The 15,343-nt window shown below is 37.7% G+C and overlaps 3 protein-coding genes across 8 annotated transcripts in view; 2 read left to right on the top strand and 1 right to left on the bottom strand.

Annotated features, from left to right (window-relative positions):
- Window positions 1-15,343, bottom strand: part of LOC121957675 (collagen alpha-1(XIV) chain-like) — a 206,127-nt gene that overhangs the window by 22,495 nt on the left and 168,289 nt on the right.
- Window positions 383-5,307, top strand: LOC121957677 (CD209 antigen-like protein E). 3 transcript variants are annotated; one of them, XM_042506404.1, is made up of 7 exons: window positions 383-707; window positions 2,065-2,184; window positions 3,092-3,172; window positions 3,271-3,375; window positions 3,689-3,831; window positions 4,323-4,426; window positions 4,789-5,307. In XM_042506404.1, exons 1-7 carry the CDS (start codon window positions 545-547, stop codon window positions 4,928-4,930), a joined length of 858 nt encoding a protein of 285 aa, XP_042362338.1. In that variant the 5' UTR covers window positions 383-544; the 3' UTR covers window positions 4,931-5,307. The 3 variants fall into 3 exon arrangements, with proteins under 3 accessions (XP_042362338.1, XP_042362337.1, XP_042362340.1); XM_042506403.1 differs by having other exon boundaries at window positions 4,320-4,426; XM_042506406.1 differs by lacking the exon at window positions 3,271-3,375 and having other exon boundaries at window positions 4,320-4,426.
- Window positions 7,498-14,947, top strand: LOC121957676 (asialoglycoprotein receptor 2-like). Of its 4 annotated transcripts, none has more exons than XM_042506402.1 (14): window positions 7,498-7,692; window positions 7,892-8,003; window positions 8,545-8,634; window positions 8,751-8,846; window positions 9,162-9,304; window positions 9,796-9,908; window positions 10,259-10,345; window positions 11,962-12,083; window positions 12,282-12,392; window positions 12,747-12,845; window positions 12,953-13,051; window positions 13,328-13,470; window positions 13,875-13,987; window positions 14,787-14,947. In XM_042506402.1, exons 2-14 carry the CDS (start codon window positions 7,967-7,969, stop codon window positions 14,908-14,910), a joined length of 1,377 nt encoding a protein of 458 aa, XP_042362336.1. In that variant the 5' UTR covers window positions 7,498-7,692; window positions 7,892-7,966; the 3' UTR covers window positions 14,911-14,947. The 4 variants fall into 4 exon arrangements, with proteins under 4 accessions (XP_042362336.1, XP_042362334.1, XP_042362335.1 ...); XM_042506400.1 differs by having other exon boundaries at window positions 9,793-9,908; window positions 12,956-13,051; XM_042506401.1 differs by having other exon boundaries at window positions 9,793-9,908; window positions 13,878-13,987.

The following is a 15,343-nucleotide window of genomic DNA, read 5'->3' as shown; positions in this document are numbered from 1 at the left end:
AATGAGAAGGCCACATTTCCTTTTGGCCAAACTGCTGCTGTGTGTTTGTGTACGTGTGTGTATGTAGCGTTAAACCAAGGTGTGAAGAAATATGGGCAGATTTATTACTGCGTGTATTTTATTGGTGCCCACAGAAAACTCTCACCATTCTTTAACTAAGTTTATTTTCTTTTACGATTTACAACCATGAATTTAAAGTTTCCTAAATCCAAATACTTGACAATGCAGTTAAATGAATAAGTAAGTAAGTAAGTAAAGTAAGTGTGTGTGGGTGTGTGTGTGCGTGTGTGTGTGTGTGTGTGTGTGTGTGTGTGTGTGTGTGTGTGTGTGTGTGTGTGTGTGGGTGTGTACACTAGTACTTCCTTTTTGTTCGTCTCTGAAACCAGACAAAAGCCGGGCAGCAGCATTAGTGTCTCGTATAACATCATTGAATATTCTGGCACAGAAAGTACTGCATACTTTACCAGTACACATTAAAGTTTACCAGCAGCATAGTAACAGATCAACACAGCGCTGTTAGCAGTGCATCAAAAGTCCTCTAAAAATGTCCTCAGAAATTTATGCCAAACCAGATTTATCAAAGAAAGTGAGATATATCAGGGATGTGCAGGAGGACAAAATAGACTGGGAGGAAAGAGAGGTGGATATCTACGAGAGTACGGACACTATCGGAGATGATCACGCCGATATTCAGTCACACAAAGAAGGTGAGTGAAAAATGATACAGCCCAATGACCAGTGTAAATGTTGGCATTGTACATTTCTGCAAACCACGGATACATGACATTTGTACCGTATTATGTTATGTGATTAAATTTTCCGTTTTTATTGTTTCAACAACGCTGTGCATGTGGTTAGTTGTGGGCATAAAAAATGTTGAGGAAGAGAACATGTTTGGGCTGGTTTTGGTGGTGCAACCTGGCAAAAACCGAGCTACATATTGATAAACTACCCCTTTTTGTGGTTCCATCCTGACTGTAAATGCAGCAATTTCTCCGTAGAAAACATTGGTATGATATATATGAAACATACAAATGTGACTTCAGATCCGTACAATGCCAACATCTTCTTCTTAGTGACTTCTGACTGGGCTGAAATATTGTATATCAATACATCGTAAGTCATTTTGCTAATTTGTTTGTGCGGGTGTACTTTTAACACTAAGTTAAACTTGTTAGACTGATTTTTTTCAGTCCCAGGGAACTGTAGCCCATGTATGTGTCTTTTTATAGGCCTACATGTACAGTGTAAGTGTTGAAGTTTGGATAATGTTCTGCTTGAGTACCTCTCTGAGTTTATGACTCATGTTGCTTTTCTAAAACACAAACTGGAAGCCATTTTTCATTGTGCACCATTTGTCATAATTCTGTCTTACAGTATCATTTAACTGACATATTTCATTTCTGAGATCTGAGGCATTAATTCTGGTAAAGACAGTTTATAAAAGTGCAAAGAGAAACCACGCAGGAAAGGAAAAGGAGAAGTGCAGCATTAGAAGGTCTGCTGAATATAATTATTGATGCAGAGAGGAGAAAGATTGTGAGAGAGATTGAAGAGGGGAAGATGCTAAGTCACTGTAACGCAGCTTAATGTTGAGTCAGCTGGGCAATTCAGACATTTCAGATGAGGTCAAATTTGTTTTACTTGGTTAGTATTAGAACAGTACTTGGTTTTGAGTGTTCAAATGACTTCTTTAAAATGTGACAGAGATGTTGTGGTGACCCACATTATAGAAATGTTACGTAGACATTCACCAGACTGCTGCTTCTTTGATTAGCAGAGTCCAGATATGACAGAAGGGGATTCTGGGAGATGGAGGAGAGAGCTTTGTTGTAGTCTTCCTGCTGGTTGACTGTGCGTTTGTCCTGAGCATGTGTTGTTGTTGTGAGAGTAAACAGATTTGATGTGACTCAGTCTCTTTGTCTCGTCACTCCCACACTCCCAAAATGTCACCCAACCAAAGCAGTGAAGCTGCTGAGTAAAATGTTATCGAAACAGGGGAATGACAGAAACTGAGTGAAAAATATAATCTTTGTCTTCATGAAAACCCACTCCGTGTTTTAGGACTGCACACTGAGAAGCACCCTCCGACCGTCCAAAGGAGGACTTTCAGGATTGCTGCATACTGTTTTGGAGTGCTGTGCTTTCTGATGATAACTGGAATCATCCTCTCATCCATACTACGTAAGAGAAAATTCAACACCACACAACCACCACATACTGAAACAGTATTCACTGATGCACTCTAATGGTGAGGAGCATCAGCCTCATGCTTTAAGGGAGAGATTCGTATCTTTCTGTAAGTCTTAATACAAAACTAACATGACATACATTTGCTGACAAAGTAACCGGTCTTTGTAACTATTCCCACTGTTCATACTGCCCGTTCAGCACTCCCATTCTCACACAAGAAAATGTAAGAACTAGAAGTATTGCCACGTGGTTGTACGCTCCCATGCGAGAATGAGATGAATGCAAGGTCACAGTGACCTTGACCTATGACCACCAAATTCTAACCTGTGCAGTGTTAAGACTAAGTAACCGTTGCTAAATTTCAAGAAACTCCCTAAAAGCGCTGAAGAGATATCATGTTCATAGGAATAAGTTGGATGCAAGGTCACACCTTGACCTTTGACCAATGACCACTGAGACCTAACTAGTTTATCCTTGAGTCTAAGTGAATGTTTGTGCCAAATTTAGAAAAAAAAAAAAAAAAAACAAAAATCCTCAAGGTGTATTTGAGATATGGTGTTCAGAAATCAGAAATTCAGTTGAATACCAAAATCACATCAGTTCATCCTTGAGTCCAAGTGAACGTTTGTGCTGTGTACTTGAGATATGGCGTTCAAGAATGGGATGGAGGGATGGACAACCCCCCCAAAAGAAAAAATAAAATAAAAGAAGAGGGACAAAATTGACGGTTTTCTTTCTGCACTAACATTCAGCTGAAGCTGATATGAGTGAAATGAAGTGGTCCCAGTGTTGCTGTTGGTTTGGTGTCCCAGCAGCAAACCAACACGCAACTACCAGGACATCCTTTTCACCACAGCTCAGCAAGAAAACACTGTTCTTCTCTTCTCTTATTTTTCAGTCACTTTGGGACATCATCATCTGCAGAGCAGGTATGAGGAACTGAGTAGCAACTACAGCTGGCTCCACAAACTAATGTCAAGTAAGAACAATTTCAAAATATCATGATATACAGGATCCACTGCCCACTGCGCACAAATATTTCCATACTGTCTTACATGTATCTATTGTTTTCTCAAGACTTAACATTCAACTATACTAAGTTACAAAACAGTTACCAAACACTGAGCAGAAATCAGTGCAAGTTACAGGATGAAGTGAAGCAGCTGAACGACACAATTAAAGGTGAGAGTTTGAAAACTAACAGCAAACGCCTGTAAGATAAAAACTCACATAATATAAGTTGACTGTCTTCACTTTTGACTACAATTGTTTCAAGCCGTTGAACAGTTTTGCTACAGACAGAAAGTCACAGAAAGTATGATACAAAACAGTAACAGTGAAACAAGTGAAAAATTGAAATAAATACAGAGGAAATAACCCAAAAGAAACATGGAAGGCAAGACAGAGCTTTAGCTCAACTGCCAAACTGCAAGTTTTATCACTTTGACACTGAATGACATGAAATCTATCTTTGAAACACTTGTTCAACATAAAGGTAAATGGTGTCCTGATGGATGGAGGAGATTTGGGTGCAGTTGTTACTTTAAATCTGATGAGAAGGAAAGTTGGGAAGGAAGCAGAGATTACTGTCGGCAGAGAGGAGCAGATCTGGTGGTTATAGACAGCAAAGAGGAACAGGTGAGTGTGTTTGTTTCACCGTCAGTGATCACAGATGTAACAGCCAGAGATCTGTTACGTCTGTTTTTAGCCTGATGAAAATGAAAGATTTGAATAAATATGAAATAAAGTTGATATAACAGTAGCACCAGATGGTCTGATCTCAGGTTTTTCATCAGCCATGTTTAAGTAAAAGACAATAACAGAATAAGAGAAACTGCAGAAACCTTTTCATGAGTACGAAGACCTCTGCAATCATCAAAATCGAAGAGCTAAAGACTGTATGTTTATATTTATACATCAATGAAGACGACTTAAATTGTTTAAACAAACCATGAAAATATGTTTACGTGTTTACTTTTCTTTTTAAAATGCTTTCTGATAAAACTAAAAATGAACTTGTACGTGTATTCACCATCATGCTGTTGTGTTCAGTCCTCAGTGTGTAGTGCACAAGAGTGGATCCCTCGTCTGTGTGTTATGGCTGATTTTTGTCTCTTGTCTACTAGAAGTTTGTCACTGAGCTGAGTGTGGACGGAGAGTCCTGGATTGGACTACAACACAGAGGCAGTGGTTATAAATGGGAATGGGTGGACACATCACCTCTGACAGACATGTGAGACATCTTAATTTAAGTATTTTTTATTTCAGTCACATTTCCACTAAAGTTACTGTTTGTCAGTAAAATAAGGAAATCAAACTATTTTTTTTACAAAAAGTTTTAGCAATGACGAGTTATATAAAGTGCAATCCCTTAAATAACTGAAAACAGAGATGGAAGTGCTGAACAGAGATGAATTCTTTCATTGGCAGCTTTTACAGATTACATCAGTTTACAAAACTAAACAAACAAGTTACTAAAATCAATTTACTGATTACAGATAACATAAATATTTGGAGTGAACTTTAATAGTTTGTTACATTGATAATAATCACAAGTTAAGGCCCTGTTCAAAGGACTTTTGAATTGTCTTACAGATTCTGGGAACAAGGACTGCCAGAAAATTACGACTACAGGACGGCTGCAACATGCTGCAACCAACAAGAACAATGGAGACAAAACTTCTATTATAATAAGAAGAACTGGATCTGTGAGAAAAAGATGTTTTGTGGTCTGTGATGAATGTGGGTGGTGTTGGAACAGCTTTGCCAAATCAGACCAATTTTCATTTACATTTGTTGAAGTGTTTTTTTCTGTTACATGCTGAATAACCTGGATCACAGAGATGTTGCTCCTCTGCCCTTCATACTGCAAAAACTACAAGTCATCCATACATCTACATTTGTTTTTATTCTGTAGTCCTGCAGGAATTATTACAATAACAGTTAATAAAAAGATGGAAACGCAGGTTATCTTTACTTTGGTTCACGTAGTTGATGAATATATTTGTATGTGTTGAGTGAAGGTTGTTCCTGTTTCCTTTGATACATCTCGCTTCATGTCATTAACCCACATTAAATACTGGCTTTGACTTTAATAAATATTTTTATCTCATATAACGTTTGACAATTTTAAATGTCTCATATCTGGGTTAAATTTAGATGCAATCTGATAAGCTTCGGTTGGCATTAACCAGTCCGTTAGCCACGACAGTCTAATTACAATCAGTCTCTGTTTTCCTGAGTAAATCAGGGTCAGTACAGCTCCAGTCCAGAGGGTGGCGGTAATGCACCTGATGATGCAACTGCCAAAAAGAGCCACAAGAGAAATGACCTGTGCATTTAAGCTCTAGTTCCAACAACAACAGTTTTAGATAACTAGCCAATACTAAACTCATATGCACACACTAATACACATGGAAGACCTGAACAGATGGACCACATGTGAGATTAAAGTGTTATCATCTAAATCTAAAGTCCTCTGCACAGCAGTCTCATGTAGGCAAATGCTGGGAGAGAGCAGGCAACACAAACGAAACAATAACAGCCCCAAAATACATATAATCCAAACGTGTATACTTCACAGAGAAGAAGTTATCTCATACAGTATTTTTCATGATAAATAGCCTGTTCTAAAATTCAAAGAAAAGTTTTGCTGTCTCTCACAGATGATTCAGTGGTCGCACTGAAAAGAATCAAATAAAAGAGTTCAAGCGTTCAACTCGCTGGAGACGTCGCACAACACAGCTGATGACTTTTTCAGTTTTACTTGAGCTGTTACTTTAGTCATCATCATAAGGGACACACCTGGTAGGAGTCACATCAACAGGTCACTTATTAATGCAGTTACAGCTTGAAGGAGGAAAAGATTTGAATGTTTTTAGGAGAGACAGATACCTTCGATGTTGAATCAGATTTCTCTTCATCGTGATGCCTGCTTGCATTAACACTTAAGTTCTTTGCTCTTTAAAAGCTATCAAATCAGCCCAAAATGTGTGTGTTGGCCGAGGCGTACATGGATTCATGTGTTTTAGTTGCATAATGGTAACCAAACCTGAACTACAACGCAGTTGTCATGCATGGATACGGTATCACCAGACTTTTAGGAGTCTTGTCATCGAATGTCATCAGTGTTTTACAGAGCTGTTCAATATCAATATCAATATCTGAGTGACGCTGTACAACTTCTCCTCTGGTGATAACATCCCAGTAACCATGGCGATGGATGTTCAAAACATCAGCAGCTTCATTTCTATTGCAGCCACCGCACTAGCCGTCATTATTTCAATTCAAGGCCACGTAGGCGTGTTAGGTGAGCGATCACATAACACATAAAAAAACCCAGATAAAACACATAAAAATCCAAAAATGTGTTTCCATTACAATTTTGTGAAAATATGGCTTTTTCAAATTGCCTTAATAGTACCTCATGCTAGTGTAAAAACCTTTTTTGTGATAAATGGTATGTTTTTTTTTAATTGACATGTTTCAGTAAGGCGGATCTTATATTAGCAATTTAAATTTTCACATTTCGGGGGTTAATGGAGACCTGCCTACTGACTGAGGCTGTAAATTAAGGGAAGGGAACACATTACTGTTTGTCTCACAAATATAATTATTAACTGGTGTTCATGGAAAGATCCTAGAAAGATGACACATTTAACACTTACTACACATTCAGCGGTGCTTCACACATACTGTATGTTTCATAGATTTCATCATGGCTTTATCTCTGACAGGATTAACATTGGTCACCCATGTCAGATCTTCATTTTGGGCTTCTTCCCACTGTTTAGGGTCTATTATCAACCCTCTGTATGTTACTAATTGCGCACGTAGCAGAGCTTCATCCTAACCAGCTGAACTTCAGGTAATTCTCACATTCTCACTGTGTGTCAGTAAGGAAGATTTTCTATCATGTTTTCTATGAAATACTAACTGTTGCATATAAAAGTTGTCATTCTAGTTCCTCAACCACACATACTATAAATAATTGTCCTTTGTCATCACATTTCCTGTGTCAGAGACAAGTGTGTATGCAGGCATGTACAAAACCTTAAATGGCCTTTATGTCAAAGTAAGAAAACAAAGAAAGGCAGTTTTTATTCTCAACTTCAAATATATTTTCAGACAGTTTATCTGAAGGTTTTCATGATTACAATGACTGAATGACTGAATACTTTCATTTCAGTCAAGTTTAAGTAAAGTGGGACTTTTCATCTGCCATTAATAAACGTGTTCACGTGCGCATGTGTGTCAGCGGGCTGTCCTGATGTCACTTCCTGTGTTGACGACTGCTCAGCTCAAAGACAAACAGTTAAAGCAGAAAAGGTTCAGTTCAGTCTCTCAACATGTCTGCTGATTCTCCTGCTGCTCCAGATCTGAGCCTGAATGTCAGATACACCAGAAAAGTCCAAGAGAACAGAGAAGAGGAGGAAGAGGAGCAGGTGGAGATCTCAGAGGATGAAGAGCACCAGGCTGATCTCAGGTCACACGAAGCCAGTAAGTCTGAAATAATAAAGCTATAAACAGGACGGTACTGCCAGTTTTTTGTGCGGCTCGATGTCAACTAGATAATGAGTGATAATTCAAAACGGATAGAGTGACAACAGCTTAGCTAAAAGTCTAAAGTTCAAAAAGGCCAATTTAAACCTCTAACAAGAATAATAAAGCATGCTCTCTATATATTTTGCCTCTGTAGATCCACACACTCACAACAACCCTGTAGCTGTGAAGAGAAGTGTGTTTCAGTGCTGCTACAGTGACTCTGGGAGTGATGTATCTTCTGATAATTGCTGGACTCTACACTCGCTGTGAGGACTGAAGTTTTTAATCCAAGCTTTCATATTTTAGGTCCCTCTCTGTTTCTAAAATGTCATGCTTGGAGATTTATTCTGTTAGATAATAAAAAGGGCAGATGTCTATATGTTATATCAGCACTTCATGTGACTTTTTTTTGTCTGATTCGTGGTGTCTTGTCAATCTTTGTTTTTTTTTTAGGAAGAACAGTAAGATCATACTGCTGTCGTTCAGTGTAGAAGATAAGAGAGCATTTCATTTCATAAACATACATATTAACCTGTAAAGTTAATTCTTTCAGTGAACATGTGGCATGCAAATCCATTTTGAGCACAATTTCCTGTTTGTTTCCTGTTCACACTTATTACTTCAGGTAGCGAGTCAGTTATCCATAGTAACGACATGCCAACATACTTGGCAGGTAAAGGACAGATACGCATAAAAACTAAATTCCAGTTAGAAATAGTGAGAGTGGCAGTAATTTAATTCTGTTTTTGATGTAACGAATGATTCGGTGCTGTTGGTTTGGGTCTTATTTGTGGCGTTTCTCACTAGATATTTCAGTTACTTTGGAAAAAGACGAGTTGAAGACCAGATACGACCAACTGAACAACAGCTACAGCCAGCTCCAAGAACTGATGTCAAGTAAGAACAATTTGAAAATCCACCAATTCACAGGTCTTACTTCAAACTGCTTACTGAGCATAAATATTTTCATAGTCTTACTTTCATCTAATACTGTTTTTCTCAATACGTGGCAGTCGACTACAGTCAGTTACAGAGCAGCTACAAAATACTGAGAGAAAATCACAGCCAGTTACAGGAAGAAGTGAAGCAGCTGAGGGACAAAATTGAAGGTGAGAAAAGTTTAAAAACTAGAAGCAAACTCCTGAATTATACAAATGTACGTAATATTACTTGCCTACATTTACTTTTAATTGGAATTATTTCATGCTGATGAAGGTTTCTGTTACTTAAACTTTTTTTGTTATAAACAGAAAGTGACAAATGTGATGAAAAACCTGAGTGAAAAAATATAAGTATTTACAGAGTTACCAAACTGAAAGTGAAAAGGTGATGGGCGGCTTTAACTGAACACTGAGAGTAAAGTTTTATCACTTTGACACTGAATGACATGAAATCTATCTTTGAAACACTTGTTTAACATGAAGGTAAATGGTGTCCTGATGGATGGAGGAGATTTGGAGGCAGTTGTTACTTTAAATCTGATGAGAAGGAAAGTTGGGAAGGAAGCAGAGATTACTGTCGGCAGAGAGGAGCAGATCTGGTGGTTATAAACAGCAAAGAGGAACAGGTGAGTGTGTTTGTTTCACCGTCAGTGATCACAGATGTAACAGCCAGAGATCTGTTACGTCTGTTTTTAGCCTGATGAAAATTAAAGATTTGAATAAACATGAAATAAAGTTGATATAACAGTAGCACCAGATGGTCTGATCTCAGGTTTTTCATCAGCCATGTTTAAGTAAAAGACAATAACAGAGATAAGAGAAACTGCAGAAACCTTTTCATGAGTACGAAGACCTCTGCAATCATCAAAATCGAAGAGCTAAAGACTGTATGTTTATATTTATACATCAATGAAGACGACTTAAATTGTTTAAACAAACCATGAAAATATGTTTACGTGTTTACTTTTCTTTTAAAATGCTTTCTGATAAAACTAAAAATGAACTTGTACGTGTATTCACCATCATGCTGTTGTGTTCAGTCCTCAGTGTGTAGTGCACAAGAGTGGATCCCTCGTCTGTGTGTTATGGCTGATTTTTGTCTCTTGTCTACTAGAAGTTTGTCACTGAGCTGAGTGTGGACGGAGAGTCCTGGATTGGACTACAACTAAAATGGACAGAAGGGGAACATGCTAAATGGGAATGGGTGGACACATCACCTCTGACAGAAATGTGAGACAAATAAAAGTTTTTTGTTTCCGTTAAAATTCCACCATTGTTATTGTTTGTCACTGAAATAAGAAAATCAAAAATCTTTTTAAAGTTGTACCAACATCGAGTTATAAAGTGCAATCCCTTGAAAACTGGAAACAGAAGGATGGAAGTGTTTAACAAGGCCTTATTCCGTCATTGGCAGCCTTTACAGATGACACCAATTTACAAAACTAAATAAAAAAAATACTAAAAATCAATTTATAGATTAAAGAGAACACAAATATTAAAAGTGAATTTTAACATCTATCATAAATTGTCAATAATCCCAAGTTTCAGCCCCGTTAAAATGATTTTTTTTTGTCTGACAGGTTCTGGACACCAGGACTGCCTGAGTATAGTTTATACCGACAGGCTGTAACATGCTGCAATCAACAAGGACAATGGACGCAAAGCCTGTACGACACTCATCAGAACTGGATCTGTGAGAAATAGATGTTTTGTGTTGTTTGATGAAGGTGGAGGGTGTTGGGATCAACTTTGCAAAATTACACCAATTTACAATTTTACTTTTTATCTCATTATTCTGTCTTGCATGCTTCATAACCTGGAATATATACATTTTGTTCGCCTGCTCTTTATAACGCAGTCTTTTTTTTTTTTTTTTATTCTTTTTTATTAAACCACAGTCACAATGAACAACACATCCTGAGAAAATCACAATAACGCACAGTCTTATCAGAATTCATCCCTACATGAGCTTGCAGTCCTGAAGGAATTACCATAAAAACATTTAGTAAAAATAAAGAATAGTGTGTTGTCTTCACTTTGGTTTAAATAGTTGATGAATATGTTTATATAACAAGTGAGTTTGTTTAATGTGTTTCCTTAAATACACCTGCAGTCACCAGCTGCTGGTGTTCACCTGCTAGTGTGAGGCTTCATGTCACTAGTGCGTCATTAAATGGTGACTTTGGCCATGACAAGAGTATTCCCCTAAATCTAATACTTGTCATGTTAAGTTTCTTATATCTGGATTAAATCCAGTTCCTACCAGTGAGCACATAGCTAGAGCATCATGTGACCTATGAACACCAAAAAAAAGTTTACATTGCAGTTTTTGTAAAATATGGCTTTTTGAAATTGCCTGAAATACCACCTGATGTAAGTGTAATTTTTTTTGCGATAAATGAGTTTTTTTGGAGGAACCCCCGCATTTTGGGGTTAATGGAAACCCCGCCTCCTGACTGTAACTGTAAATTAAGGGAAGGGAACTCATTACTGTTTGTCTCACAAATATAATTATTAACTGGTGTTCATGTAAAGATCCTAGAAAGATGACACATTTAACACTTACTACACATTCAGCAGTGCTTCACACATACTGTATGTTTCATAGATTTCATCATGGCTTTATTTTTGACAGGATTAACATCAGTAACTCAGCTCAGATCTTAAAAACTGTTCAGGATCTATTATCTGCCCTCTGTATGTTAGTAGTTGTTTTTGTGGCAGAGCTGATTCTTCATCCTGTCCAGCTGAACTTCAGGTAATTATCACAGACACTGGCTGTGTGTCAGTAAGGACGGCTTTCTATCATCTCTTTTGTCTTGTTTTACTGAAGGATTGAAGGATTGACCTCGCATATAAAACTTGTCATTTTACTTCCTTTACCCACACACTACAAAAATAACTGTCCACTGGCATCACATTTCCTGTGCCAGAGACGTGTGTGCATGCAGATATGGACCAAACCTTATATGGCCTCTATGTCAGAGTCAAGGAAAAAAACTGCTTTACTTTTCAACCTAAAACATATTTCCAAACAATTTATCTGACGGTTTTCATGATTACAATGACTGAAAAACTGAATACTTTCATTTCAGTCAAGTTTAATTAAAGTGGGACTTTTCATCTACCATTAATAAACGTGTTCATGTGTGCATGTGTGTCAGCGGGCTGTCCTGATGTCACTTCCTGTGTTGACGACTGCTCAGCTCAAAGACAAACAGTTAAAGCAGAAAAGGTTCAGTTCAGTCTCTCAACATGTCTGCTGATTCTCCTGCTGCTCCAGATCTGAGCCTGAATGTCAGATACACCAGAAAAGTACAAGAGAACAGGAAGAGGAGGAAGAGGAGCAGGTGGAGATCTCAGAGGATGAAGAGCACCACGCTGATCTCAGGTCACACGAAGCCAGTAAGTCTGAAATAATAAAGCTATAAACAGGACGGTACTGCCAGTTTTTGTGCGGCTCGATGTCAACTAGATAATGAGTGATAATTCAAAACGGATAGAGTGACAACAGCTTAACTAAAAGTCTAAAGTTCAAAAAGGCCAATTTAAACCTCTAACAAGAATAATAAAGCATGCTCTCTATATATTTTGCCTCTGTAGATCCACACACTCACAACAACCCTGTAGCTGTGAAGAGAAGGTGTTTCAGTGCTGCTACAGTGACTCTGGGAGTGATGTATCTTCTGATATTCGCTGGACTCTACACTCGCTGTGAGGACTGAAGTTTTTAATCCAAGCTTTCATATTTTAGGTCCCTCTCTGTTTCTAGAATGTCTTGGTTGAAAGTCTTTTAATAAAACAGGAAAATGTCCATGTGTTTTATCAGCACACGTGACTTTTGTGATTAGTGGTGTCCTCAGTAGTCAAGAGAATACTCTTAAAAGGAAAGTAAGGGAAAGATAACATCACTTTGTGAACACTTGAAAGCTATATTTCTATACATTTCATACGCGCGCACGCGCGCGCACACGCACGCACGCACGCACGCACGCACGCACGCACGCACGCACACACACACACACACATATATGTATTGTGTTTGTAATTTGTTGCACTTCTCACTAGATATTTCAGTCACTTGGGAAAAAGACGAGCTGCAGACCAGGTACGACCAACTGAGCAACAACTACAGCCAACTCCAAGAACTGATGTCAAGAAAGAACGGTTTGAAAACACCACTAAACACACAATATAACTTCACACTACTTAGTGAGCACAAATATTTTCATATTGTCCCACTTTCATCTATTGCTGTTTCTCTCAAAACATAGCAGTCGACTGCAGTCAGTTACAGAGCAGTTATGAAGCGCTGAGTAGAAATCAGAGTCAGTTACAGGATGAAGTGAAGCAGCTGAGGGACAAAACTGAAGGTGAGAGTCTATAAACTAACAGCAAACTCCTGCATTATACAAACTGACCTCATATAATGTGACTGTCTTATTTTTAATTTCAACTGTTTCATGCTTTTGAATATTTTTGCAATTGTAACATTTTTGTTAGGCTGAGAGAAAATTAAGGTGTTAATAGAGTGAAAAAACTAAAAGGGAAACACGGAGGGCATGACAGAGCCTTAACCAACTAAGGTTTTATCACTTTGACACTGAATGACATTAAATCTATCTTTGAAACACTTGTTTGGCATGAAGGCAAATGGTGTCCTGATGGATGGAGAAGGTTTGGATGCAGCTGTTACTTTAAATCTGATGAGCAGAAAAGTTGGGAGGGAAGCAGAGAAGAGTGTCAGCAGAGAGGAGCAGATCTGGTGGTTATAAACAGCAAAGAGGAACAGGTGAGTGTGCCATGAAAATTGAAGTCTTGAATAAAAATGAGAGAAAAATGAATTAGCAGAAGCAGATGGTCTGATCTTCACCCAGCCATGTTTCTGTAACAAACAATGACAGAAATAATAATTACCAAAGAAACCTTCTGATTAATAGAAAGACCTCTTCATAGATGAAAATCTCAGGGGTAAAGAATGTATTTCTACGTTCATACATTAATAAAGACTATTTTCATTGCTTGGAAAAAAACCTACAACATGTTTACTTTTCTTTTTAAAATGCTTTCTGATAAAATGAAATGTTTTGTACATGCATTTACCATGCTGTTGTGTTCAGTCCTCAGTGTGTGGTGTACCACAGTGGATCCCCATCTGTTTATTGTGGCTGATTTTTGTCTCTTGTCAACGACTAGAAGTTTGTCATTGAGCTGAATGTGCGCGGAGACTCCTGGATTGGACTATGGGAAATACTGACAGACAGAGAATATATATGGGAGTGGGTGGACGGATCACCGCAGGCACAAACGTGAGACATCTGATTGTTTTTTTGTTCCTGTCACAATTCAACCAAGTTCAACAAGGATCACTGAAACTTAAAGATCTACATGACATTTACTTTGTGAGTTGTGTTCAGGGGAAAAATTAAACTATGAGCAGAAAAGGTACACAAATATTTTGTTTTGAGTTCGGAGGACGAGGATCATAGAAGAAAATTTTATTCTAAACATCAGTACGCACAAACTACCAAACTACTTTAAGGCAAATGTGTATTTCAGTATGTGATATCAAACTGTGGAATACTTCAGAGAATGATTTAAAGGTTGGTATCAATATCTCTCAGTTACAGAAATGTATAAGGACATAATAATTAGATTTTTTTCTAAGTAGTATTGACTGCTAAGCAACTGACGGACAGACTATCTACTTTTATTTGTTGATTTATTTTATTGAAAGGAGCTGGTGAAATAAGATTTTCTTCTTCCTGCCCCTTTTCGATCATGCAATGTAATGTACCAAATAACCTGTGGTTTGATTTGAATTATCTGCTTCCATGAATGGAACAAAAAAAGTTACTGTTAAGTTTTATGAGTTTGAAAGCAGAAATCAGAAATAACAGAGAAATAGAAATACTGACCAAGGACTCGTTCGTTCATTGGTAGCCTTTACAGATGTCATCAACTTACAAAACTAAATAAACTGTTACTAAAATTAATTTATTGAATATCAGACAAAATAATACTTGAAATTAATTTTAATAGTTGATCTTGAATGATTATATTCACAAGTTTCAGCCGTGAAACTTGACTCTTTTTTACGCTTCACAGGTTCTGGGCACCAGGACTGCCACAGGATGACAACTACAGGCAGGCGGCAACGTGCTGCAACCAACAAGGACAGTGGACACAAAGTGACTATTTTATAGATAAGAGCTGGATCTGTGAGAAATAGATGTTTCGTCTTCTTTGATGAGTATGGGTGGTGTTGGGAACAGCTTAGCCAAATTAGACCAATTTTCATTTTACATTTGTGAAACTGTTTATTCTGTGTTGCATGATAAATAACCCGAATCACATAAATATTGTTCCTCTGCCCTTCACAGTGAAAAATGTGGTTAGAAGTCATCCAGATAAGGAGGCAACATGTGCTCTTACTCTACATTTCTACAGGATTATTAGTTAATATAAAGTTAATCAGTTAATATAAAGATGTCAATGCAAGTTGTCTTTACTTTGGTTCACATGGTTAATGAATATTTTTGTATTCTGCGAGTTAAAGTCTCTCCTTTGCTTTCCTCCATGCACCCAGCTTCAGGGGCTAAACCCAACATTAAGGGTGCGTTCAGAAACACTCTGAGTGCTGGAGCACACTCTGGCACAAACTG

The sequence above is a fragment of the Plectropomus leopardus genome, chromosome 18, assembly GCF_008729295.1.
Source record: "Plectropomus leopardus isolate mb chromosome 18, YSFRI_Pleo_2.0, whole genome shotgun sequence".
NCBI lineage: Eukaryota > Metazoa > Chordata > Actinopteri > Perciformes > Serranidae > Plectropomus > Plectropomus leopardus.
The sequence above is the reverse complement of the archived record's forward strand: the minus strand, read 5'-3'. Positions and strand labels throughout refer to the sequence as shown.

What these genes read in the sequence shown, in the direction of transcription:
- LOC121957677 (XM_042506403.1), top strand. Translation starts at nt 545, where the DNA reads ATGTCCTCAGAAATTTATGCCAAACCAGATTTATCAAAGAAAGTGAGA. An exon ending in GCTCCACAAACTAATGTCAA is followed by an intron (nt 3,173 to 3,270) that starts GTAAGAACAATT and finishes TGTTTTCTCAAG; the next exon opens with ACTTAACATTCAACTATACT. An exon ending in TAGACAGCAAAGAGGAACAG is followed by an intron (nt 3,832 to 4,319) that starts GTGAGTGTGTTT and finishes CTTGTCTACTAG; the next exon opens with AAGTTTGTCACTGAGCTGAG.
- LOC121957676 (XM_042506399.1), top strand. Translation starts at nt 7,967, where the DNA reads ATGTATCTTCTGATAATTGCTGGACTCTACACTCGCT. An exon ending in GGACAATGGACGCAAAGCCT is followed by an intron (nt 10,346 to 11,961) that starts GTACGACACTCA and finishes CTGCTGCTCCAG; the next exon opens with ATCTGAGCCTGAATGTCAGA. An exon ending in GCTGAGGGACAAAACTGAAG is followed by an intron (nt 13,052 to 13,327) that starts GTGAGAGTCTAT and finishes TTTGGCATGAAG; the next exon opens with GCAAATGGTGTCCTGATGGA.